Source organism: Mobula birostris, chromosome 2 (assembly GCF_030028105.1).
Source record: "Mobula birostris isolate sMobBir1 chromosome 2, sMobBir1.hap1, whole genome shotgun sequence".
In the NCBI taxonomy this organism is placed as follows: Eukaryota; Metazoa; Chordata; class Chondrichthyes; order Myliobatiformes; family Myliobatidae; genus Mobula; species Mobula birostris.
In genome coordinates this window covers 134,942,267-134,969,800 of record NC_092371.1, presented here as the reverse complement: position 1 = coordinate 134,969,800, position 27,534 = coordinate 134,942,267, and the positions used below count along the sequence as shown (strand labels likewise).

Here is a 27,534-nt window from a genome sequence, read left to right as displayed (position 1 = left end):
TAAGAAGAGGGCATGTTCTGGGTGATGGCGGTTCCAGGATAGATCTTTGGAGATGTTGACACCCAGAAACTTGAAATTGCTCAGGCTTTCCACTCCTAACCCCTCACTGAGGACTGGTGTGTGTTCTCTCAGCTTCCCCTTCCTGAAGTCCACAATCAATTCCCTGGTCTTACTGACATTGAGTGCAAGGTTGTTGTTGAGACACCACTCAACCAGCTGATCTTTGTTACTCTTGTATGCCTCCTCGTCACCATCTGAAACTCTGCCAACAATAGTTGTGTCATCAGCGAATTTATGAATAGTGTTGATTGCTAGCCATAAGATGTTACTTCTGGTCTGCACTAGCTGTGGTCTCCCAATGAGGATTTCAAGCATCTGGTTGCAGAAGGAGGTACAGAGACCCAGATTTTGCAGCATGTTGATTAGATCTGAGAGCATGACTGTGTTGAGCATTCAGATGTAACCAATAAACATCAGTCTGATGTAGGTATTGCTATTGTCCAGATAAGCTAAGGCTAAATGGAGAGCCAGTGAGAAGGCATCTGCTGTAGATTATTGTGATAGGCAAATTGTAGCGGGTCCAGGCCCTTGCTTAGGCAGGAGTTGATTCTGACCATAACTGGCCCTCTCAAAGCATTTAATGACAGTAGATGTGAGTACAACTGGGCGGTAAGTCATTGAGGCACCTCACCTTGCTCTTCTTGGGCACTGCTATGATTATTGGCCTTTTGAAGCAGGTGGGAACCTCTGACTGCAGCAGTGAGAGATTGAAGGTGGGCTTGAACACTCCGGGCATTTGCTTGGCACAGATTTTCAGTGCTGTACCAGGTACACTAACAGGGTCTGATGTTTTGTGAGGGTTCATCCTCTTGAAGGATGTTTTGACATTGGCCTCCAAGACAGATCACAGGATGCCCAGATGCTGATTCTGCTGTTAACAATGTGGTCTCCTTGCATTGGAGAAACAAATCACAGAGCGTGTGATGCTTTATGCAACGTCAACGTTCGAAATGGAGGAGTGACCTTCAGCTTCCTATTGCCTATCACTTTAATTCTCTGACCTACCACTGTGTGTATTCTTATACTGCAGTAACAAAACCCAATGCAGGTTTGAGGTATAACACTTCATCTTCTGTCTAGGCATGATGCAGCTTTTGAAATCAATAATGAATTCTGCAACTTCAGTTAACTTAATCTCTCGGTATCAGTCAAACATCTGTGATAATTGGCTCAATTTGTGTCTCCCCCCCCCCCCCCCCACACTTTCTTTGCTCCCCCGACTTGGCTGAGTTGATTTGCTGGGCAGGTCTTCCTGATGTGCATGTCACAACTCCTGTGTTCTTTTGTATGTTCTGACTGTCCACTCACTCATTGACCACATGGTTGTCTGCTTTAACTCAATCAGAACATCCCTTTCTTCCACCCTCTCTGCAGCAGGTTTCTGACTTTGGAACGTGATTTAAATTGTCACAATCCAAAACACAATATGTTGAAGTGTTTACAAGAAATCTGTGCACAATATTCAAAAGGCCAATTTAATAAGAACATGATATAAATATTTCGGAGCAAGGTTTCCTGATTTTAAAAATCATTCACTTTTTTAAAATCCATATTTTCAAGCATTGGGAGAGAGGCATTTTGAAGCAGAGTATATTTCTGATTTAGCAAACGGCATATCCAGAATCCCATCATTTATTATGCATCCCAGGAGTAAACTGAAGTTCGATGATAATGTCTGGGAAGAGAATTGCATAATGATCAATCTCAAGTGTCGGGTGTTATTGTAGTAATTCCAGTGATCCCCCCAAAAATTGATAAACAGTGAAGAGAGTTGCCTAAAACAGCAACGACTTGGGGTTTGGACAGCAACTGACTTATGGATTTGAGAGAATAGATAAATCGCACTGTTCACTATCGTTTCAGCTTTTAAGAATGTACCTTGTGTAGAAACAAGTGGAAAAACTCTGTGGTGTCTCATACATTGGCACCTTTGCTTCAGATGACTGATAAATAGTGATGGAGTCGGTCAGAGTGACTGGATCGTAACAGTTTATGCAATGCACACTGTTGGGTTGAGTTGAGTTGGACTTGGCTTGCCATCCATTTTGTATTTGCCTAGACTAGATACTGAACCAAACCGACCACCACAGTGGTGTTCAGTGAAGCATAGTGTGGCTGCAGTGGTGAGTAGTTGTTGTTCCACAGTACCCCATTACCCTTTGAACAGGACAACAGTTGAGCGTAAAGCTTCATTTTGTTTCAAAGCTGTCAAAACTTTTCCACAGTTCTGATGCTCCAACAGATTAAAATAAAACTTTAAAATTGTATTAAATAATCAAGGAAGGACTAAACTTAAAAGCACATTTAACATTAAAAACATAAGTGAAAAGCTAGAAATTCAGGTGATTGATCCGATGCGAATCATGATGAAAATAGCAACAAAGCAATGTGATGGATGCAGCAGTGATTCACTTTGGGACAGCACAAGCAGGCCCAATGGGTATACTATACACAGGGTTTTAGATTTCTTTTTAAACAAAAAGGCTTGGCTGCAAATAATTCTTTCTGAACAATGCATCCAATTACAAATAGAACTTTTGCTGCAGTTCCACTGCATACTGTTATTGCAGTTTCTCGAACTTACATTACCCTTTGCTCTTGCAGTTCCATTGCTCGAGTTTTTCTGGTACTGTCCTGCATCATTCCTGACAAAACACAACTGTTGTTATGGTATTTAGTTTCTGCTTGCAATCATTGTAGTGAATTTTTCACTGATTAAACAAGCTTGCACCAATTGGCCTTAATTTAGATTTATGGCGGTCCTGATATAGTGCAGAACTCTATCAGTAGTTCCTCGAAACTCGCAACCTGAACGGAGTGTCTCAACAGCACGAAAGTAATAGACAGTGCCTATAAAAGGTATTCACCCCTTTGGAAATTTTCATATTTTATTGTTTTATGACATTGAATCACAGTGGATTTAATTTGGCTTTTTTTGACACTGATCAACAGAAAAAGACTCTTTTGTGTCGAAGTGAATACAAATTTCTACAAATTGGTCTAAATTTTTTATAATTATTATACAGAATAATTGTATACTTACTCATCCCCTTCAAGTCAGTATTTAGTTGATGCACCTTTGGCAACAATTACAGCCTTGAGTCTGTGGGGATAGGTCTCTATCAGCTTTGTACATCTGGACGGTGCAATTTTACCCCATTCTTCTTTACGAAACTGCCGAAGCTCTGTCAGATTGCATGGGGATCATGAGTGAACAGCCCTTTCCAAATCCAGCCACAAATTCTCAATTGGATTGAGGTCTAGATTCTTTGGCTACTCCAGGACATTAACTTTGTTGCTTTTAAGCAATTCCTGTGTAGCTTTGGCTTTATGCTTTGGGTCATTGTATGTGGCCTATCAGTGATGTCAACAGAGCTCAATCAAGAGGGATTTCTTGCAGGTCAATAGACAATAGATGCAGGAGTAGGCCATTTGACCCTTTGAGCCAGCACCGCCATTCACTGTGATCATGGCTGATCATCCACAATTAGTATCCTGTTCCTGCCTTCTCCCCACATCCCTTGACTCCGCTATCTTTAAGAGCTCTATCTAACTCTTTTGAAAGAATCCAGAGAATTGGTCTCCACTGCCTTCTGAGGCAGAGCATTCCACAGATCCACAACCCTCTGTGTGAGAAAGTTTTTCCTTAACTCTGTTCTAAATGGTTTACTCCTTATTCTTAAACTGTGGTCTCTGGTTCTGGACTCCCCCAACATCAGGAACATGTTTCCTGCCTATAGCATGTCCAATCCCTTAATAATCTTATATGTTTCAATCAGACGCCTCTCATCCTTCTAAATTCCAGTGTGTACAAGCCCAGTCGCTCCAATCTTTCAACATATGACAGTCCCGCCATCCCGGGAATTAACCCAGTGAACCTACGCTGCACTCCCTCAATAGCAAGAATGTCCTTCCTCAAATTTGGAGACCAAAACTGCACACAATACTCCAGGTGGGGTCTCACCAGGGCCTTGTACAACTGCAGAAGGACCTCTTTGCTCCTATACTCAACTCCCCCTGTTATGAGGTGGTTATTTAAAAAGGGAGCTTCAAGAGCGTTTGTTCATTATACATGGCCTATCAGCGGCGTCAACAGAACTCTACGAACTAAATAAAAGTACAAGAAGGGATAAGCAGAGTGGCCATTGTTGGGAGTAGGCCAGTGGCTAGAGTAGAAGCGACAGGCTTTGGCTGAAAGGAGGCTTCGGCTCAGAAGAGGCATAGGCTCTGTGTAAAGTGTCTGTTAAGGTTTCCTTTTTGTCTTTTATTTCCTCTCTTACTGTATCATTTAAATGGCTGTGGTGTGCACTTCGTGCTGGATGTTGGAGAACTGGGAGACCCAGAGTCTCCTGGGGAACTACATCTGCATAAAGTGCATCTGGCTGCAGCTCCTTGAAGACCATGTTGGGGATCTGGAACAGCAACTGGATGACCTTCGGCTTGTACGGGAGTGAGGATATAATTGATCAAGTTTGCAGGGGAGTCATCACCCCGAAGTTGCAGGAGGCAAGTAGCTTGGTGGCCATCACAGACATCCCACCTCTCCCAGAAGTTCCGGGAGTCTCCCACATATTAATAGCGGCTCTCTGACGCCCACAAATTATATACAATATCCTGGAAATCGGTTTTTTTGAGAGCGAGTGAAAGAGAGAGAGAGAGAGAGTCAGAGAGAGCGAGTGACAGATGTAGCAAGAGAGTGACAGAGAGAGCATCTTGATTGGTCTCTCTTTGTGCTAAATAGACCTATCAGTTTTCTCTGTGGGCGGGCTTTACAGTCAACCTCTCTGTCTCTCTCTCTCTTTCATTGTCCATCAGTTCAGTTTAGTGTCCTGTAGCGCCATGGCAGAGTTTCCAAAAAAAGAAAATATAAAACGTACCTCACCCCAGAATACACTAAAGTGTACCCCTGCCTAATAGGGGTCAAAAATAATGAGGTGAGTTTAACAGGTGTCATTCGTTCATTAGCATAGCTAACGTTATTTAAACTAGCTGGCTAGCTGCTAAGGAGCTACTCTATTGATGTCCTACGTGATGAGGCCAAACTCCCTGTAGACTTGCTTAAAGTTGTAAATGAATAAAGAAACAACTCCATGATAATATAGTATAAGTATATATTTTAATGTCACATTTTCTGCATAAGACAATACACCTTATGCTTTTAGGGACCACAACATATTAGGGAGGCTAAGCACAAGGAAGGCTGCTCAAGTATTTCACATTTCTTTTCAGCAGAAAACCAAAGCCTGACAGAGAAGGTCACTAGAACTGAGGTATACTTTACATCTTCCATCGTTGAGCATAAGTCTTGGTTGACTTGGTCCAACCAAGCAGAGTCCACTGCCAAGAAGACCCACCAGCGCTTTTACTTCCTGAGAAAGCTAAAGAAATTTGGCCTATCTCCTAAAACCCTCACTAATTTTTATAGATGCACCGTAGAAAGCATTCTTCTAGGGTGCATCACAACCTGGTATGGAAATTGTCCTGTCCAAGACCAGAAGAAGCTGCAGAAGATCGTGAAAACAGCCCAGCACATCACAAAAACCAGTCTTCCGTCCTTGGACTCACTTTACACCGCACGCTATTGGAGCAGTGCTGCCAGGATAATCAAGGACACAACCCACCCGGCCAACACATTTTTCGTTCCTCTTCCCTCTGGGAGAAGGCTCAGGAGCTTGAAGACTCATATGGCCAGATTTGGGAACAGCTTCGGCCTCTCGTTTTTTTTGCACTACCTTACTTTCCCTTTTCTATTTTCTATTTATGATTTATAATTTAAATATTTAATATTTTACTATTGATTTGTATTCCAGGGGGCGCGAAGCGCAGAATCAAATATCACTGTGATGATTGTACGCTCTAGTATCAATTGTTTGACGACAATAAAGTAAAGTAACCTGCCATTCCAGGTGTGTAAGCACGCAGGCAAGCTATTCAGGAAAATGTTTCCTGATTCAGAAATAGCAAAAAACTATGCCTGCTCATTAACCAAGACAGCAGCTATTGTGAACATGGCACTGGAACCTGAACGTTCAGAGGATCTGTTCAAGTTCATTCGGACAGAAAAAAGGCCATACAGTATTTTGGTTAACGAAAGCAACGATTTCGTGTGTGAGAAGGAATGTGCCATTTTAGCCAGGCACTATAAGGAAACACAGGATAAGGTAACAGTTGGATTTGTAGACTTGCCAGTGTGCAATGATGCCAAAGCTGAAAACATATTCAACTGCATTGCATCATCCATGCATGACAAAAGCCTTGAATGGTCTAATTGTGTAGGATTTAGCAGTGACAACTGCAATGTGATGATTGGCAAAAACAACTCTGCCTTATTAAGAGTGAAAGCACAGGCCCCTCATATTCACAGCGTTGGCTGTCCAAGTCACCTGGTCAACATTTGTGCCAAAACTGCTGCTAAGGAGCTCTCAATGTCACCTGAAGAACTGCTCATTTACATCTTCTACTATTTGGAGAAAAGTTCCAAAAGAAGAGAAGACCTAAAACAGTTTCAAGAGTTCTGCAGTGTTGCCCAGCAGAGAGTACAAAGGCATTGTCCTACACGCTGGCTTTCTTTAGGAAAAGGTTTGGACCATCTGCTCCACCAATGGCCAAACTTTATTTCATATTTTGAGTCAAAGAGTGAGAATCAGAAGTTATCTCTTATTCAGAAGAGGCTGAAGGACCCCCAGATGAAAATACACACATGCTTTCTCCATAATGTCACACAATGTTTTGATAAATTCAATTTGATTTTTCAAAACAAGGTACCTATTCTCTTCAAGTTGGATCAGAGTGTAGAAGAGCTCCTGCATGACATAGCAAGTAGACTTATTGAGCCAAAGGTATTGAGAGAACAGAACATTCAGGAGATAGATGTGAGCAACCCTGAAATTCACCACCCAGATGAAGAACTTTTTATTGGGTACCTGGCAAGGAGACAGCTGCTAAGCGAGGAAGCACAAGAGATCCCCCCCTTACAAGACAAAGCAGTTTATCAAAGATGCCAGAGGATTCTTTGTCAGGTGCTTTCAAAAGATCTTGGAGAAGTTCCCAATGAGAGACCAAATCTAAAAAATCTGTCAGTGGTTAATACGGAGAGCCAAGATGAGGTGAATCCAGAGCAGATTTTGACTTTGGCAGAGAGATTTCCAAATGTGATCAAGGCAGATGCAAGAGAACAGCTCCACTTGGAAGTCCTGGATTATGTCTCAACTAACCTTGAAGGACTGGTGCTAAACTACAAAAGTTTGCCAGTTGATGAATTCTGGAGGAAGCTGTCCAAAGTAAAATCTGTGAGCACAGGGCAGTTGAGATTCGAAGAGTTCTGCCAGTGATGAAGCTGCTTTTGGTGCTGCCAAATTCTAATTGTGATGTAGAAAGGGCATTAAGCATGGTGCGTCACATTAAGACAGAATTCAGAAGTCAGCTGTCTCACAAAACACTTGTGAAACTGATGTCTTGCAAAATAAACAAATTCATTGACACAGACTGCTCTGAAGCTGAGACTTCTGGCAAAATGCTGAAATCTGTCAAGCAAGCCACATCACAGTACAAGCAAAGTTTGCAAAAGAAATAGAAAAGCTGTTTGCATTAGCATTTAACTATTAGCATTGAGACTGCCAACGAAATACTCAACAAAGAATATATGTGTGTAAATAGTTTCAATGTGATCAAATAAATTGTGTTCTTTCATAATCAAATGTCCCGTATACATACACCCTTGGAGGTTGACTGGGAGTGGGGGGGATATGGGGTTGCAGGGGGGATGGGGTGGGAGGGGGGTGGTGTTGCTACCTCCCTGAAATGAGTTTTTGCAGGGTGGGATGACTGCTATCAAGAGAAATGGAAATAGACAGTTAAAGCAGAGCATCCCTGTGGCCAATCCCCTCAAGAACAAGTATACCACTTTGGATACTTTTCTGGGGGATAACCTCCTGGGAGAATACCACAGCATCCAGGTTACAGGCACTGAGCATGGGTCCGTGGTGCAGGAGGGAAAGAAAGAGAAGAAGAGAGCAGTAGTGATAGGGGACTTGATAGTGAGGGGAACAGACAGGAGGTTCTATGGACGTGAACGGGACACCCAGATGGTATGTTGCCTCCCAGGTGCCAGGGTCAGGGATGTCTCAGATCACATCCACAAAATTTTGGAGAGGGAGGGGGAGCAGCCAGATATCTTGGTACATATTGGTACCAATGACATAGGAGGGAAAAGCATTGAGGTCCTGAAAAGATAATTTAGAGAGCTAGGTAGAAAGCTGAGAAGCAGGACCTCCTGGGTAGTAATTTCTGGATTGCTGCCTGTGCCACGTGCCAGTGAGGGTAGAAACAGGAGTGGCAGATAAATGCATACCTGAGAAGCTAGTACGGGGGGCAGGGCTTCAGTTTCTTGAATAATTGGGATCTCTTCTGGGGGAGGTATGGCCTGTTCAAAAGTGACGGTTGCACCTGAACTCAAGGGGGACCAATATTCTCATGGGCAGGTTTGTTAGAGCTGTTGGGGAGGGTTTAAACTAACTTGGCAGGGCAGTGGGAACCAGAGTGAAGGGACGCAGGAAAGGACGAATGGTAAAAAAGTAAAGATAGTGTGCAGTCAGATTGTCAGGAAGGGCAGGCAGGTGATGGGACTTAGTTGTAGCCAACAGGCTGAGTATCAAATCATTAGGGATACAGAATCAGAAAGGTTAGCAAATACGGTACTCAAGGTGTTGTATCTAAATGCACATATTATAATAAATAAGGTGGATAATCTTGTTGCAATATTACAGATTGCCAGGTATGATGTTGTGGCCATCATGAATCTTGGCTGAAGGATGGTTGTAGTTGAGAGCTGAATGTCCAAGGTTACACATTATATTGGAGGGATAGGAAGGTAGGCAAAGGGGGTGGTTTGGCTCTACTGGTAAAGAATGGCATCAAATCAGTAGAAAGATGTGACATAGGATCGGAAGATGTTGAACCCTTGTGGGTTGAGTTAAGAAACTGCAAGGGTAAAAGGACATTGTTGGCAGTTATATACAGGCCTCCCAACAGTGGCTGAGAGCTGGACCACAGGTTACAGCAGGAAATAGAAAAGGCGAGTCAAAAGGGCAATGTTATGGTACTCATGGGAGATTTTAACATGCGGGTCGATTGGGAAAATCAGGTTGGTAGTGGGTCTCAAGAGAGTGAGTTTGTTGAATGCTGAAGAGATGGCTTTTTAGAGCAGTTTGTCACTGAGCCTACTAGGGGATCAGCTATACTGGATTGGGTGTTACGTAATGAATCGGAGGCGATTAGAGAGCTTAAGGTAAAAGAACCCTGAGGAACCAATGATCACAATATGATTGTGTTCAACTTGAAATTTGATAGGGAGAAAGTGAAGTCTGATGTAGCAGTATTTCAGTGGAGTACAGAAAATTACAGTGGCATGAGAGAGGGGTTGTTCAAAGTAAATTGGAAGGAGCTGCTGGCAGGGATGTCAGCAGAATAGCAATGGTGTGCGTTTCTGGGAAAAATGAGGAAGATGCAGGACATATGTATTCCAAAAAATGAAATGGTGGAACAGACTCTGTGGGCCAGATGACTTAATTCTGCTCCTATGTGTTAAGGGCTTACAGTCATTGTCTTGCTGGAAAACAATGCTTTTTCCGAGTCGCAGTTCTCTTGCAGACTGCATCAGGTTTCATCCAAGATTTCCCTGTATTTTGCTGCATTCATTTTACCCTCTACCTGCACCAGCCTTCCCCACAGCATGATGCAGCCACCACCATGCTTCACCGTAGATTTTATCAGACCATAGAACCTTCTTACAGCTGACTTCAGAGTCTCCCACATGCCTTCTGGCAAACTCGAGCCGAGATTTCATGTGAGTTTTTTTTCAACAATGGCTTTCTCTTTGCCACTCTCCCATAAAGCTGCGACTGGTGAAGCACCCAGGCAACAGTTGTTGTATGTGCAGTCTCTCCCATCTCAGCCACTGAAGATGGTAACTCCTCCAGAGTTGTCATAGGTCTCTTTGTGAACTCCCTCACTCGTCCCCTCCTTACACAGTCACGCAGTTTTTGAGGACGGCCTGCTGTAGGCAGATTTGCAGCTGTGCCGTATTCTTTCCATTCCTTGATTATTGATTTAGCTGTACTCCAGGTGATATTCAATGACTTGGAAATTTCCTTGTATCCATCTCCTGACTTGTGCTTTTCAATAATCTTTTTGTGGAGTTGCTTGGAGTGTTATTTTGTCTTCATGGTGTAGTTTTTGTGAGGATACTAACCCACCTGCAGTTGGACCTTCCAGATACAGGTGTATTTTTACTACAATCAATTGAAACACCTTGACTGCACACAGGTCTCCAAAAACAGATCGCCACTTAGCTAATTATGTGACTTCTAAAACCATTTGGCTGCACTAATGATGATTTGGTGGGTCATATTAAAGGAGGTGAATAGTTATGCAATCAGTTATTTTGTTTTATATTTGTAGTTAACTTAGGTCATTTTGTAGAGATCTGTTTTCACTTTGACATGAAAAAGTCTTTTTCTCTTGATCAGTGTCAAAAAAGCCAAATTAAATCTACTGTGATTCAAAGTTGTAAAACAACAAAACATGAAAACTTCCAGGGGTGGGGGGGGAGGGGTGAATGAATACTTTTTATAGGCACTGTATATTTCCGCATATTGACAATGTTGAGTCTTGTCTGAATAAATCTTGCTGGACATGTATTGTCAGCTTGTTCTCTGTGTGTAACCTGATTTGTTTCTATTTCTGCAGATTAAGAAAGCTGAACTGGAAAAAAAGACACTCGACTGGGAAATTGTGGAACTTACAAACAAATTACTTGATTCAAAAACTGCTATAGACAAATTGGAGGAGTTGAATGTAAGTCCAGGTACTCGTACCAGGGGCAGGTTTTAATCTGTAAAAGCAGGAACATTTATGATTGCTGTACTCTAGCTGGGATATTACTAATGTAAAGTTATTTGTTGATAGTTTTAACCTGTTTATAACTCCAGATACATGGCAGTATTACCTTCTGAACTGGCCTAATAAGCCAATTAGTCCATGGCTAATTCGAGATGGCTAGTGAAGGTCAATCTTATCAGGCATGCCCTCATCCCTAGGATAAAATGTATACAATTATGCAAACCTTGACAGTGTTGGTCTCTAAGCCACATAAAATATGAGATAAAATATTTACCACTGTTTTCCCCTGTTCCATTAAAATGCCTAAATATTTCAGTGGTGCAGGTCACCTTGACACTGCCTCATACACAATGGGTGCATTTTTTATCTGGCTGCTTGATGGGGGTGGTAAATGCCCATCTGCACATTGTGGTTGGATTTGTTGTAATTAAATGCTAAACCAGAACATTTTGCAGACAGTAGCTGCTCTTCTTGGGTACCAAGGCCTTGATTAACTGGAGATATTTGTATTGCAATGGCATGCCTACTGTGACGTGACATGCACAGGCAGTCTGCCAATGTAACCTAGTTCATTCGCTTATGTTTCCGTGGTGAAGTTCTCCACCACTGTACTTGATTGGTTATGTCAAGCCTTGGGTTGTTTTTCCACTTGTATTAGCTGAATGTTGCCTCTGGTTTATAGAAACGCACATTGATTTGGAAATCGATCAGCTACAAAGATGTCGAGTTTTCATTTTACAGATGAGATGCATTGAGTCAATTTAGCCTGTTTTTGTTTGGGATGGTAGGTCATTGTTAAATATTGATTTTGTTTCTGACATTGAGATTTTGTATTTCAACCTTAAAAGCTCTTGAATTTTGCTTACTTCCCAAACCTGATATTCTGTGTATTAATGACCATTGAGAGGGAAAGTTGGAGGAGAAGAAGTCTAACTAGAATATGCACGTTAAAGGGAATGAAATTCGTACTGTAGTGCTCGATGGATCTGGTCCAGAATGAGAAAAATTCATTTTTCCTACTCATTTTGAGTATTATCTTCTAACTTACAGAGAGGCAGCACAGATGAGTATTGAGTGAGGACATGATTAAGCTTGCCTCTGTGGCTGAACAATGTAATAAGACTATCCTAAGGAATTTGTGCTGTTGTTATAATCTCAAATTCTTTCATACTACTAGTTGATCTGACTTGCAGCGGATCTCATTTGAGAGGTAAACTTTAACAATGTGACTTATTGAAATAAACACATGCTGACATTAATGTATGTCATATGCTGAGAGGTTGTACTTCTGCTCACAGGTAATAATGTACAATTACTTTATCAGCTTTCTCTTTCTGTTGCTTGGTAATGGAGATCTGAGAAGGATTATGGAACAAAAGTTGAAATGACCAGATATGATGACACCTAAGTCTTGGACTGCTCAGCATGCTGTTTTTCCAGGATGTGCAGTGCACCTAAAGTGGTTCTGTTTTGTTATTTTCCTTTTGCAGTGGGCCAACAGTAAAAATGCATGTACTAGGTGGAGTCTGTGGGTTAATTTTCAGTTTATTACTCAGCACCTTGCATTATGAAGTAGTCTTTGCCTGTGTGCAGCAAATTGAACAGCATTAAAAGTGATCATAGCTGATCTTCCCAGGCTTCAAATAATTTTGTGTGTTTTTATTGTAGACTTTAAAAAAAAATACCTAGCCCCTCTTAATATGCCTCCACAATTCTGTGTGGTAGAGAATTTTAGAAATTCATCACCTTCTGCAGGAAGAAGTCTGTCTGCACCTTCAAGTGACTGTCTCCTTATAACCCTGTCCTCTCATTTGAGTTTCTCCCACTCGGTAAAACATCAGATCATCAGTCCTGTCATGCCTCCTTAGTGTCTTGTTCCTCTTTCCTCTAAACTCAAATAAATCAGATTAAACTCTAGCTATTCATGATTCAATAACCTTCTCATCTGAGAACTCAGTCTTGTGAATTTCTTCTGAACTACCTTCCCCCACGTGGTAGTATAATCTTAGCTGGGAACCTGTTCACAGTACACAGTACTCCAGGTTTGACCCCAATGAGCCTGATTGAATTTTTTGAGGATGTGACTAAACACATTGATGAAGATTGAGCAGTAGATGTGGTGTATATGGATTTCAGCAAAGCATTTGATAATGTACCCCAAGCAAAGCTGATTGAGAAAGAAAGGAGCCATGAGATCCAAGGGGACCTTGCTTTGTGGATCCAGAATTGGCTTGCCCACAGAAGGCAAAAGAATGGTTGTAGACAGGTCATATTTTGCATGGAGGTCAGTGACCAGTGGTGTGCCTCAGGGATCTGTTCTGGGACCCCCTGTCTTCGTGATTTTTATAAATGACCTTAATGAGGAAGTGGGGGGATGCGTTATTAAATTTGCTGATGACACAAAGGGAGGTGATGTGGATAGTGTGGAGGGCTGTCAGAGGTTTCAGCGGGACATTGATAGGATGCAAAACTGGGCTAAGAAGTGGCAGATGGAGTTCAACCCAGATAAGTGTGAGGTGGTTCATTTTGGTAGGTCAAATGTGATGATAGAATATAGTATTAATGGTAAGACTCTTGGCAGAGTGGAGGATCAGAGGGATCTTGGGGTCCGAGTCCATAGGACACTGCAGGTTGACTGTGTGGTTAAGAAGGCATACGGTGCATTAGCCTTCATCAACCCTGGGATTGAGTTCAAGAGCCAAGAGGTAATGTTACAGCTATCTAGGACCCTGGTCAGACCCCACTTGGAGTACTGTGCTCAGTTCTGGTCACCTCACCACAAGAAGGATGTTGAAACCATGGAAAGGGTGCAGAGGAGATTTACAAAGATGTTGCCTGGATTGGGGAGCATGCCTTAAGAGAATAGGTTGAGTGAACTTGGCCTTTTCTCCTTGGAGCGGTAGAGGATGAGAGGTGATCTGATAGAGCTGTATAAGATGATGGTGTGGATAGTCAGAGGCTTTTTCCCAGGGCTAAAATGGCTAACAGGAGAGGGCACAGTTTTAAGGTGCTTAGAAGTAGGTACAGAGGAGATGTCAGGGTAAGTTTTTTTTATGCAGAGAGTCCATCTCCCACCCTCCATCCTCACTACATTCTACAGAGGTTGTATTGAGAGCATCCTGAGCAGCTGCATCACTGCCTGGTTCAGAAATTGCACCATCTCGGATCACAAGACCCTGTAGCAGATAGTGAGGTCAGCTGGGAAGACCACTGGGGTCTCTCTTTCCACCATTAGAGACATTTACACCACACACTGCATCCATAAAGCAACCAGCATTATGAAGGACCCCACGCACCCCTCATACAAACTCTTCTCCCTCCCCTCCTGCTATTTGGCAAAAGGCACTGAAGTATTCGGGCTCTCATGACCAGACTATGTAACAATTTCTTCCCCTAAGCCATCAGACTCCTCAATACCCAGAGCCTGGACTGACACCAACCTACTGCCCTCTACTGTGCCTATTGTCTTTATTATTTATTGTAATGCCTGCACTGTTTTGTGCACTTTATGCAGTCCTGGATAGGTCTGTAGTCTAGTGTAGTTTGGTGTTGTTTTACGTAGTTCAGTGTAGTTTTTGTATTGTTCGTGTAGCACCATGGTCCTGAAAAACGTTGTCTCGCTTTTACTGTGGACTGTACCAGCCGTTATGGTCGAAATGACAATAAAAATTGACTTGACTTGACTTGGTGAATGCATGGAATGGGCTGCTGGCGACAGTGGTACGATAGGGTCTTTTAAGAGACTGCTGGATAGGTACATAGAGCTTAGAAAAATAGAGGGCTATGGGTAACCCTCGGTAATTTCTAAAATAAATACATGTTCGGCACAGCATTGTGGGCCGAAGGGCCTGTATTGTGAAGTAGGTTTTCTATGTTTCTATCTATATCCTGTTACAGTGTCCAAATAACCTCATAACCTATATTTGTATCATCAACAAGCTTGGATATCTTGCACTGTTGCCTCTCCAAATCATTAAAACATACAGTTAATAGTTGAGGTCAAGGACCAATCCTTGGCACTCTTCCAGTTGCATCCATCTAGCCTGAAAAAGACTGATTCATTTGATCTCTTTGCATTGTGTGTATTAACCAGTCTTCAGTTAGTGTTGACATGCTTCATCTAGTAAGTACCATGTGAGCTGCTGCGTCTGGGTTATAGTGCTCAGAAAATGCTCAGTGTGTGTGAGTTGGTATATTGAGTGGGTGGACTGTGACTGAATCTAGACTGTGTTTGGGTCTGGTGGGGATTTGGGTTTGAGTTTTGGGATTGGGTCTGAGGCTGAGAGTACTGGACTTGTATTTTTTTTACTGATTAATTTTTGGTGGAATATGGTGTTGGTGTTTTAATTACCTTTTTCTAGTGATAGTAAGCCACTTCCTTTTGGTGCTGGGACAAGAAGGTACATTCGGGCTTTTCTTGGACTGTGTTTTGGGATGGGCTGGGGCTCGGGACAGGTTCATTGTTGGGCTTGGTTTTGGGATTGAAGCTCAGTGTTGGATTGTGGGACTGAGACATGGTCTCATGTTTGTTCTGAGACTCATACTTGGGGTTGCTACTAGGACTTCAATAGTTCCACTTAATATCAGAGAATGATTCAAAGTGCATTTATTTTCAAAGAATATATAAATTATACAACCTTGAGATTTGTTTGCTGATCAGGCAGTTTCTTGTACCATTGTCTTTCACGAACCACATTGTTCTTTAAAAAAACAAAGGTACAAGAAATGCAATATTGATAGTAAGGATACTATCAGAACGAACTATTCAAGTGCAAAAAGATTTGTTTGTTTTATCAACTACACAAAAGCACTTGACAAAGTGAAGCACAATAAGTTATTTGAAATATTATAGAAAACTCTAGATCTAGATTCGAAAGACCTCCACCTAATCAGAAATCTGTACTGGGAACAAACTGCTGCTGTAAGAATAGATGGAGAAGTGAGTCAGTTTACGAAAATCAAGAGAGACGTTAGACAAGGGTGTGTTTTCTCCCCTGATTTATTTAATGTGTACAATATTACAAAAAATACGAGACATTTTGGGAATCAAAGTTGGTAGTGAAAACATCAGTAATTTCAGATATGCAGATGACATTGTTAATTGCAAGTATGGAGGAATAACTACAAAACTTAATTGATGTAATTGTTGAAGAAAGTGCAAAACTGGGTCTATCTATTAATTGCAAAAAGACAATGTATGGTGATATCCAAAAAGAAGGAGAATCCTATCTGCAGGCTGAGAATAAACGGGGAAGACATAAAACAAGTACAGAACTTTTGCTACTTAAGAAGCTGGGTGACATCAGATGGCAGGTGCGACATGGACATCAAAAGAAGAACAGGGATGGCAAAAGACACCTTTACGAGAATGAAGAGTGTACTGACCAATATTAAACTAGGCATGACAACCCGCCTCAGCGTACTGAAATGTTACGTTTATCCAGTTATGTTATATGGCTCAGAATGTTGGACAATATCTAGTAACATGAGGAAACAAATTGAAGCAGCAGAGATGTGGTTTTTGAGGAGGATGCAAAGAATATCATGGATGAAAGGAATATCTAACGAGGATGTCATGAACAGAGCAAACACAAAAAGAGAAATAATGTATGAGATCGTGAAAAGGCAACATAACTTCATTGGACATGTGATTAGGAAAGAGGAGTTAGAATGCACAGTAATTATGGGAAAGATTGAAGGGAAGAAAGCAAGAGGAAGACAAAGACAAATGATGTTGGAGACAGCAACCAGAAAACTGGAAATGAATACCAATGAATTGATCCACTTGACCCGAAACAGGAGTGTGTGGGCCATGGCAGTCAAAGTTCAAACTGGGCACGGCACATGATGATGATGATGATGATGATGATGATCAGGCAGTTGCAAAGCAAGGAATCCAAAAGAACCCAATAAATAAAACCAACCCCAGTGCCCACAGAGAAAGAGGAAAAAACAAAACAAATCATGCAAACAAAGAAGTGAACAACAACAATAGCATTCCGAGCTAAGTTGAGTCCTCAGATACAAATCCCTGGAGCAACTCGGAGTAAGCCCAAAGCCTCGGTATTCAGTTCATAATATTGGCAGAGCAAGTTGCCACAAAGTTCGTAGACATGAAACACAGCAGCCAGGGGCAGTCTCACACCTCTCGTGTCATGGAGAGAGGAGCCCCAGACTATCTAGGTCGGTGTTTAAATTGTCTGAACCTTGCACTAGGAACCGGGCCCCATTGCAGCAAATCATTCTGGGCCTAGATTTTGCTGCTGGGGTAGTGTTTGCAACCTCTCCAAATTGACTCAGCGTTTAGAGCAATCCAACCTTGCCTGACCCTCAACACCCTGCCTTCCCAGTCTATTGGTGTTCAGATTGTCCAAACAGCGTATTGTATCTTGCATTAGGGCTTGGGCCTCTCCGTGGCATATCGTTCTGGGTTTAGAACATGCCGCCTGGTGATTCACTTTGGACTTAGATTTTGGTCCCGACGAGGCCGTTCTTGACCTTGCCAAATCGGCTCAGTGCTTAGAGCAATCCACCCTCTCACCTGTGTAAGTTGGATGGGCATTGGAACTCCACTGTGCTGCCTTCTCCCCTCCGAATCGTCCACTCCAACCAGCACGACTCCGACTCCAACTCCAAGTGCGTTGATTGTGCAGCACACCAGCAGGGCACGTCTCTCGAGTTCACTTTGCCCTTGCTCACCCTTTCATTGTTTGCAATGATAGTTTACCACAATTTAATTTAAAAAGTGATGTTTTTAATCAAATTTCTTTGCTTTCGAACTCGTTAGCTGTCGTGCCTCTTTGGTGGCACCATCTTGAACAAGATGTATACAAGTACAAACTGAAATTCTTATTCTTCACAGACATCCACGAAAACAGAAGAATGCCCCAAAGAATGAGTGACAGTAAAAACATTAGAACCCCAAAGCACCCCATTCCCCCCTTCCTCGCACAAGCAGCAGCAAAGCAACACTCCCTCTCTCCCACTTCAGCAAAAAAAAAAACACCAAGCAAGCAATAGCAAAGCCTCTGAGCAAGACCATGGTCTGCAGTACAACAAAAACTAATTGTTCACTGGACAGTTTGACATATCTCAGGCTCTCTCTCTCCCTAATAAAGGGACAGAGGTGTCACTCAGTGAGAGGGGCGACATAACAAAACAACCCATTTAATTACAGTGCTAAAGTTTACCGTGCTGCTCTTTTCCAAGATTTTGGACTCTAGAATTGGCAGCAAACTCCACCACCAGCAAGAGAGAGTGAGCACGGTTCGAGTACAGAGCCCCGATAGCTGTTCCCGATATTCTGTTTTCTCCCATGACGCTTCATTCGGCAGAACCAGCATAGAACCAGCTCATCCCCGGGGCTGCAAAGCCTTGGAACTGCAAAGGTGCGCTCGTCTTCTGGGACGCGTGCTTGGATATGGAAAAACAACTGGTGGGTGAGTCCCAGGAGCGGGTCCCCACACTGTAAAGAACCAAAATTTGAGTGTAGCTCTAACCCTATCCATCTTGAAAAGGAAAAAGACATTAAAAGTATAAATTAAGCTGTTTCTGCAGATGAGCTTGAAGAAATCACTGTCAAGGCCATTGACGTGCTTGGGACTGGGAGTTGGTGCCAAGGTGGAGGCAGAGGGAAGAGGCTCATTGCTATGGGGTGTGAGATCTTGGTATTTTGGGGAAGGTGAAAAGCCTTGGTGCTGAGAGGGTCTCAATATCAGAAAGAGGGCTGGATCCTTGCATGGCTCCTTCATTGGGCCAGGGCACAGGTTAATAAATTTATTAATAAGATGTGAAAGATGGTTTCCTATATTTGAGGGAATAAAAATATAATGCAACAAAAACTGGTGGAAGAACTCAGTTGGTTGAGCAGCATCTGTAGGAGGAGTAGAAGTGAAACCCTGCATCATCATTGCATGGTCTTGTCCCTAAAACATCGATAGTTCCTTTCCTCCCAAGAATGCTGCTCGACTCGTTGAATTCCTTCAGCAGGTTGTTGCTTCAAATTCAGTCATTTGCAGTCTCTTTTGTCTCCAATAAAAATACGAAAGCAAGGAGGTTCTGATGGAACTATAGAGAATACTGGTCAAATTTCTACTTCAGGATGGAGTTCTGTTCTGATTACCACATTAAAGAAAAGGTGATTGCAATGAATATTTGAGGACTTGGCCAGGGCTGGAAAGATTTTGCAGTGAGGAAAGGTTATAGAGACTAAAGAAAATCAGAAAAAATAACTACTAATGCCAGAAAATTGAAACAAAATTGGGAATGCTATAGAAGTTCAGCAGGTCAAGTACCATCAGTGGAAAGAGAAATGATTAATATTCAGGTTTGGGGCCTGATGAAGGGTCCTGAGGCTGAACAGTCATTTTCTTGGATGAATAAACTGTGTGTGGCCGAGGTAGAATCAATAGGAAAGAGCTATTTCCCTTATTGGATAGGTAATAAATTCTGGTATAAAGGAGTATAGACCTGAAGTCATTTGTAGAGAAAACTCATCCAGTCAAGTAGCATCAGCAGAAAGGGAAATTATGAACATTTCAGATCTGAAGTGGCTTGAGTGGTTTGGATCTGGAATTTATGGTCTTACAGGGTGGTACAGCAAAAGCTCTCCGTACCTTAAAACTTTATTAATTGGTTGATAGAGATACAGTGAGGAATAGGCTCTTCCAGCCATGCCGCCTAGCATTCCTCCGATTTAATACTAGCCTAATCACCAATTAACCTACCAACTGGTATGTCTTTAGATTGTGGGAGGAAACCAGAGCACCTGGAGGAAACCCATGTGGTCACGAGGAGATCATACAAACTCCTTACAGGCAGTGGTGGGAATTGAACCCAGGTTACCTGTACTATAAATCGTTGTGCCAACCACTGAGCTACTGTGGAAGTATACTGGAAGATTTGTGGCATGAGATGTAACTACCCACCCCATCTGCCTCCAATATATCTGTACCTATAGTCACTATGGTGGATGTAAGATCAGTTGTGTAGAGAGTGAACCTGAGGCAAGCATCTGGTCCAGAAGTGTTCCTGGCCAAACCCTTAGATCCTGCATAGATCAGTTAATGGGGATATTTGCAAAAGTTTTCAACCGCTCTGTATTTCAATGTAATGTTCTTATCTGCTTTGAGAAGACCACTATCATCCCAGTATCTATGAAAAACAAGGTGATCTGACTTGATAGTTACCAACCAGTGCTCCTGGCGTCAACCATCATGAAGTGTTTTGAGAGGTTGGTCATGGCGTGCATTAACTCCAGCCTCCCAGACAACCTTGTCCTACTGTAATTCACTAACTGCCAAAACACGATTATTTTGGATGCTGTCCTCTCTGGCCCTGCATTCATCTCTGGAGCATCTGTACACTAAAAACTCCTACATTGTTTATTGACCACAGCTCATCTTTTAAGCAAGTTCCAAGCAAACTCATCTCCAAACTCCTAGAGCTGGGGCTCAACGCTTCCCTTTGCAAGTGGATCCTTGGCTTTCTGAACAACACACCACAATCTGTAAGGATAGGCAACCACAGCTCTGCCACAATTATCCTCAACACTAGTGCCCCACAAGGTGGCATCTTCAGCCCTCTACTATCTATATATACAGTCATAGTTGCATGGCCAGATTCTGCTCCAACTCTTATCTACAAGTGTGCAAGTAATACTATTGTATGGAATGTATCTCAAGTAACGATGAGTTGGAGTATAGGAAGAAGGAAGTGACGTTTATGTCATAACAATTTTCTCACAATGTCAGCAAAACAAAAAAAAATTATTCCTTGACTTCAGGAAAGGTATTGCAGTGCACATGCTCCTGTCTACATCAACTATGTTGGCATCAAGATTCAAATTCGAAGGAGTGAACATGACCAATAGTCTGTCTGGTCCAATCATGTTGACGTCATGGCCAAGAAAGCACACCAGCACCTCCACTTCCTCAGGAGGCTAAAGAAATTTGATAAGTCTTTGACCCTCTCTGATTTTTATCAATCCATCTTAGAAAATATCCTGTCCAGCTGCTCTGACCGTGACTGCAGGAATCTGCAGAGAATGGTGGGCACACATCTCAGCGCATCATGGAAACTAGTCTTTCTTCCATGGACTGTGTCTGCACTTCTCACTGCCTTGGTAAAGCAGCCATCATAACTTAAGAGCTCACGCACCTTGGACTTCCTTATTCCATCAGATTGAAGATATGAAACCCTGAAAGCACATACTTTCTGATGTTATAAAGCTATTGAATGGTTCCCTCATTTGATGAGATGGTTTATTGACTTCACAATCTATCTCTATTTTCTGAGGAGGCTTAAGAGAGCTGGTCTATGCACATCAATACTCATGACCTTCTACAACTGCGCAGATGAGAGTCTCCTGACATGCTGCATCGCTGTGTGGTATGGAAACTGTACTGCAGTGGACAGGAGGACACTACAGTTAAAACTGCCCAGTGCATCAGTGGCACCAAACTACCTGCCATACAGAAAGGTGCTGGAAAAAAGGGCAGCAATATCAGGAAGGATCCTGCCCACCCTGCTCATGGATTGTTTGTCCCACTCCCATCAGGGAAGAGGTGACGCAGCACTCACACTGGGACCACTAAGCTCAAAACTAGTTACTCCCACCCCCCCCAAACCATCAGACTGACCAACACCACCCATTAACCCACTCCACTACACCCCCACTCACCACTATTACTTTATTTCCTGTCAGTCACCTTATGTACTGATACTCCTTTACCTTGTGTCACTTTATGTACAACCAGTCTATGTATATCAGATAAAGTAACACATATGAAATGCTGGAGGAACTCAGCAGGTCAGGCAGAACCTATGGAAAGGAGTCAACATTTCAGGACAAGACCCTTCATCAAGGACTGGAAAGGAAAGAGAATAAGCTGAAATAAGCAAGTTCAGGGAGGGGAAGGAGTACAGGACAAGACCCTTCATCTGGGACTGGAAAGGAAGGAAAATAAGCTGAAATAAGCAAGTTGAGGGAGGGGAAGGAGTACAAGCTAGAAGGTGACAATTGAAGGCAGGTGAGGGGGAAGATAGCCAGGTGGGTGGGGAAAGGGGGGATGAAGTAAGAAGCTGGGAGGTGATGGGAAGTGAAGGTAAAGGACTGAAGAAGAAGGAATCCGATAGGACAGGAGAGTGGATAATGGGAGAAAGAGAAGAGGAGGGTGCCAGAGGAAGGGATAGGTGAGGAGAAGAGAAGAGGGAAGCTAGAAGGAGGAAGGAGAGGAATTAATGGAAATTAGAGAAATCCTCACCTATCACCATCCACCTTGTACTCCTTTCCATCTCTCTGCCACCGCCACCTCCCCCCTCCCCTCACCCCCCGCCCAAACCTCTTTCTTTATTCTTCTCCTTCCTTTCCAGTTCTGATGAAAGGTCTAGGCCTGAAAAGTCGACTCTATTCCTTTCCATAGGTTCTGTCAGACCTGCTGAGTTCCTCCAACATTTTGTGTGTGTTACTCTGGATTTCTGCAGAATTTCTTGTGTTTATACGTGTAAGCTAATTTTAAGTATTTATACTTATTTTGTTTGAAAATTGTATTCTTTATGCTTATTGTGGTTTTTTTATACACTATCAGATCTGGAGTTACAATCATTTCGTGCTCTTTGCACTTGTGCTTTGAAGAATGGCAAAGCACAACTTGAATCTTAAATCTTGTTTATGATCTTGCACCTTACTGATTGCCTTCACTACACTCTCTATAACTGTAACACTTTATCCTCCACTCATTTATTGTTCCCCCTTGTACTATCTCAATGCGTCGTTGTAATGGATTGATCCATTGTGGCAGAGGTGTTGTTGCCTATCCTTACAGATTGTGCTCTATTAATCAGAAAGTCAAGGATTCATTTGCAAAGGGAGCCCCAGGTCGAGGAAATTATCGATGAATTTGCTTGGATTATAATGTTGAAGGCAGAGCAGTAGAAAATAAGCAATAGTCTCATGTAGGTGTCTTTAGGGATACAAGGCAATTTTTCACTGTACCTTGGTACATGTGGCAGTAGTCTTACAGTCCAATAGTAAAACAATCTGCCAATTAAGAGGAGATGAAGTAAGTTACCTGGCCCTTTAATACTTCTCTACCTTTGAACATGATCATGGCTGGTGTTTCCCAGGCCTTAACTCCTTTCATCTACTAGTTTTACATAGCCCTCAATCCCCTAATTTTCAGTGATCTTGCCTCCACTGTCCTCCAGGTTAAAGAGTCAGACATGAACAAATACAAACCAATCAATGAAATGTGGTTTGACTACTGAAGACTAAACGACAGGGTGGTCTCCATTTTTATACTTTCAATTATATCAGGCCATGAGTCGGGTGATGTTGAATCTGGTGTTTGAGTGATGGGCCTGTGTAGTGTGTAGTGTAGGCAGCTAGTCAATTGTTGAGTCTAAGGCAACATTGCCTGTTTTTGGTTTTGAATTTTTCTTCTTTATTTCACAGGAGCGCTATCGACAAGATTGTAACCTTGCTGTTCAACTGTTAAAGTGCAACAAATCTCATTTCAGGAACCACAAGTTTGCAGATGTAAGTATTGTGTTCAGAGAGAGGGTGTGAACTCATGAACATGGGATTTCAGTCAGCCTTTGGAGTTACCATTGTGCCTTTTGTGCCCTGTTTTCTTTGAGCATGATGGTGATAAACCTTCCTGAACTTTGGTCTGTGATTTCACTTTTTTCAGATACAAGGGCTTACTTTGGCTGCAAGAGACTGACTCTTAGAATAAGGCTTCCTTAGCTTTTGCAGATGGAATATAAAACACTGACGCAGGATCAAGTTTCATGGCTGCTTGTGTCTGCTTCACCAGTCTAGAAGATCATATGCAATTTAGAGCTCTGTCACCATAGCTTTTCTATTGAATTATGTCTTTGCTCCATTTTTTTGTTTCTGCTATTTGATTCTTGAAACTAGGCAATTGTCAAAGCAGTGTTTCAAAAGCTTGAGGCAATTTGAAATTGACCTGTTTGAGAAGAAATATTATTTTCTCAAAAATCTAAGATCTCTCAGAATTAAAATTAATGGAAAATGTGAAGCCCAGTCATAGCTTGGTGACAATTGTCTTGTTTCCCTCTTCTCAGCCCAAGCCCCCATTGTAAATGATCAAAGGCAGGTCTCTACTGATGAGGAGTTAGAGACCCCAACTCCAGGGAGTGGAAGAGAGTTACTGAAATTTTCACCAGAGAGATGGCTTTATCAAGTTTCCCACCAGGCGATGGTTATTAATCCATCCAGGTGCTTCCGAGTGCCAGTATTTATTCTCCACCACATCCACTGTCTACATCTGGTTCACTTCAGAGAGCCGGTATTTATTCTCTACCACATTCACTGTCTACATCTGATTTACTTTTGGAACAGGATGGTCTTCTTGTGATTATAGTCTTTCATTGAGCAAAGTTTTCCCCAGCATGTGTGTACTTAAAGACTCTTCACAGTTTTCATTGTAACTCTGTTCAAGAGGTGTCCAGAACCAGAAAAGATGATTCCTGCCCTGACAACCCCTGCCCCTTCAGACTAAAATCTTATTCTTTTGTGACTGAATGAGAAGCCCCAATCCCCTTTTGGGGGGCATTTACTTCTAGACAATTAATTGATAATGTTTTCCCTGTAGGTGTTGCACTTGATTGTGAATTGTTATTGTTTTACTTGTTCTACCTCAAGGCACTGGATAATGATGCAATCTGTGTCAATAGTATGCAAGGCAAACTTCTCATCGTGCATGTGACAATAGTAAACCAATTTCAATTCTAATTCTGTTTAACTATCTCAATTTCTGCTACTACATTTGCATATTATTGCTTGGCAGTCATTCATTCAGAGAGTAGCTTGAATTGAGTGCACATATTAGCACATGGTTTCAAAATCTAGCTCTCCAGCTTCCTGCTCCACCTTGGACCTCTATGCAGACCGCCAGGGAATAATTAGGGAAAGGTCTATTAACTATTTCTGATACCTTGGCCTGATTGCCCAGTATTGAAACATTGACCTGTAAGGAGAAATCTAGCTTGCATTTTGTGGGACTGAAGCATAAGGTGTCCATAAATGCCAGACATGAGGAAGTCTACAGGTGCTGGAAATTCAAGCAACACACACAAAAAGTGCTGGTGAATGCAACAGGCCAGGCAGCATCTATAGGAAGAAGTACAGTCGATGTTTCGGGCCAAGACCTGTTGTCAGGACTAACTGAACGAAGAGATAGGAAGAGATTTGAAAGTGGGAGGGGGAGGGGGAGATCCGAAATAATAGGAGAAGACAGGAGGAGAGGGGTGGATCTAAGAGTTGGAAAGTTGATTGGCAAAAGGGATACCAGGCTGGAGAAGGGAGAGGATCATGGGACAGGGAGCCTGGGGAGAGAGAGAAGTGGGGAGGGGAGCCCGGAGGGTGGAGAGCAGGCAAGGAGTTATAGTGAGAGGGACAGAGGGAGAAAAGAGAGAGAGAGAAAAAAAGGGGGGGAGAAAAAGTGTGGCTTCATCTTGGCAGTAGAGGAGGCCGTGGATATTAATGGAAGTTAGAGAAGTCAATATTCATGCCATCAGGTTGGAGGCTACCCAGACGGAATATAAGATGTTGTTCCTTCATCCATGGCCTCCTCTACTATCAAGATGAAGCCACACTCAGGTTGGAGGAACAACACCTTATATTGTATCTAGGTAGCCTCCAACCTGATGACATGAATATTGATTTCTCTAACTTCCGTTAATGCCCCTCCTCCCCTTCACACCCTATCCCTTATTTATTTATTTAATATATATATTTCCCCCCTGTTTTTTCTCTCTTTTTTCTCCCTCTGTCCCTCTCACTATAACTCCTTGCCTGCTCTCCACCCTCCAGGCTCCCCTCCCCACTTCTCTCTCTCTCCAGGCTCCCTGTCCCATGATCCTCTCCCTTCTCCAGCCTGGTATCCCTTTTGCCAATCAACTTTCCAGCTGTTAGATCCACCCCTCCCCTCCTGTCTTCTCCTATCATTTCGGATCTCCCCCTCCCCCTCCCACTTCCACTTCCACTTTCAAATCTCCTCCTGCCTCTTCTTTCAGTTAGTCTTGACGAAGGGTCCCGCCCGAAACATCGACTGTACCTCTTCCTGTAGATGCTGCCTGGCCTGCTGTGTTCACCAGCATTTTTTGTGTGTGTTCCATGAATGCCACGTGGTCTTCATGCCTAAATTTCGCTACATTTTCAGGATTGCCCATAACTAACCATTTGGTGTTCATTTGGGAATGGTGGCTTGCTGCACATCATTGTGAAGTTAAGTTTTGATCCTTGGGTTTTTGCAGTTTAGATTTGTGAAATGAAATATTGGCAGATGCTGGTTACTGAGGTGTGGGTGCATTGGAAACAGAAAAAATAGAATATTTGGTCACTAGCAGACTTGTCACAAAATACTCTAAAATACTCATGCTTCGTAGTGCATAAGAACACAAGAAACAGGAGCAGGAGTAGGCTATCTGGCCTGTCAAGCCTGCTCCACCATTCAGTAAGATCATGGCCGATCTGACCATGGACTCAACTCCACCTACCTGCCTTTTCCCCATAACCCTTAATTTCCCTACTATGCAAAAATCTAACCACCCTTGTTTAAATTATATTTACTGAGGTAGCCTTCACTGCCTCATTGGGCAGAGAATTCCACAGATTCACTGCTCTTTGGGAAAAGCAGTTCTTCCTCATCTGTCCTAAATTTACTGCCCTGAATTTTGAGGCTATGTTCTCTCATTCCAGTCTCACCTACCAGTGGAAACAACTTCCTGCCTCCATCTTATCTATCCCTTTCATAATTTTATATGTTTCTATAAGGTCTCCTGTCATTCTTCTGTATTCCAGCATGCAGTCCCAGGTGACTCAATCTCTCCTCATAGTCTTAACCCCCTCAACTCTGGAATCAACCGGATGAACTTCCTCTGCACTGCCTCCAAAACCAATATATCCTTCATCAAGTAAGGAGACCAGAACTGCACACAGTACTCCAGGTGCGGCCTCACCAGTACCCTGTACAGTTGCAGCAGAACCTCCCTGTTCTTAAATTCAATCCCTCTAGCAATGAAGGCCAACATTTTATTTTCCTTCTTGATAGCCTGCTTGATGTACAAACTAACCATTTGCAATTCATGCAGAAGCACTCCCAGGTCCTTCTGCACAGCAGCATGCTGAAATTGTTTACTATTTAAATAATAATCTGATCTTCCATTTTTCCTTCCCAAGTGGATGACCTTGCATTTAGCAAAATTGTACTCCGTCTGCCAGACCTTTGCCTGCTCACTTAACCTTTCTATGTCTCTCTGTAGACTCACCGTATCCTCTGCACAATTTGTTTTTCCACTCAATTTAGTGTCATCAGCAAATTTAGATGCACTGCACTGGGTCCCCTCTTCCAGATCATTAATGTATATCGTGAACAGTTGCGGGCCCAGCACCACCCCTGTGGCACACCGCTCACCACTGATTGTCAACCAGAGTAACACCCACGTATCCCGACTCTCTGCTTTCTATTGGTTAACCAATCCTCTATCCATGCTAATACATCACCCCCGACTCTATGCATTCTAGGTAAGTCTTTTATGTGGCACCTT

At 42.6% G+C, this 27,534-nt stretch overlaps 1 protein-coding gene across 3 annotated transcripts in view; it reads left to right on the top strand.

The window, feature by feature from the left end:
- tjap1 (tight junction associated protein 1 (peripheral)) overlaps positions 1-27,534 on the top strand; it is a 182,766-nt gene that overhangs the window by 138,494 nt on the left and 16,738 nt on the right. For all 3 annotated transcript variants that reach the window (XM_072248681.1, XM_072248662.1, XM_072248671.1), the window contains 2 exons: positions 10,807-10,914; positions 23,414-23,497. In XM_072248681.1, coding sequence (XP_072104782.1) covers positions 10,807-10,914; positions 23,414-23,497 — 192 coding nt within the window. The remainder of the gene's footprint in view (positions 1-10,806; positions 10,915-23,413; positions 23,498-27,534) is intronic.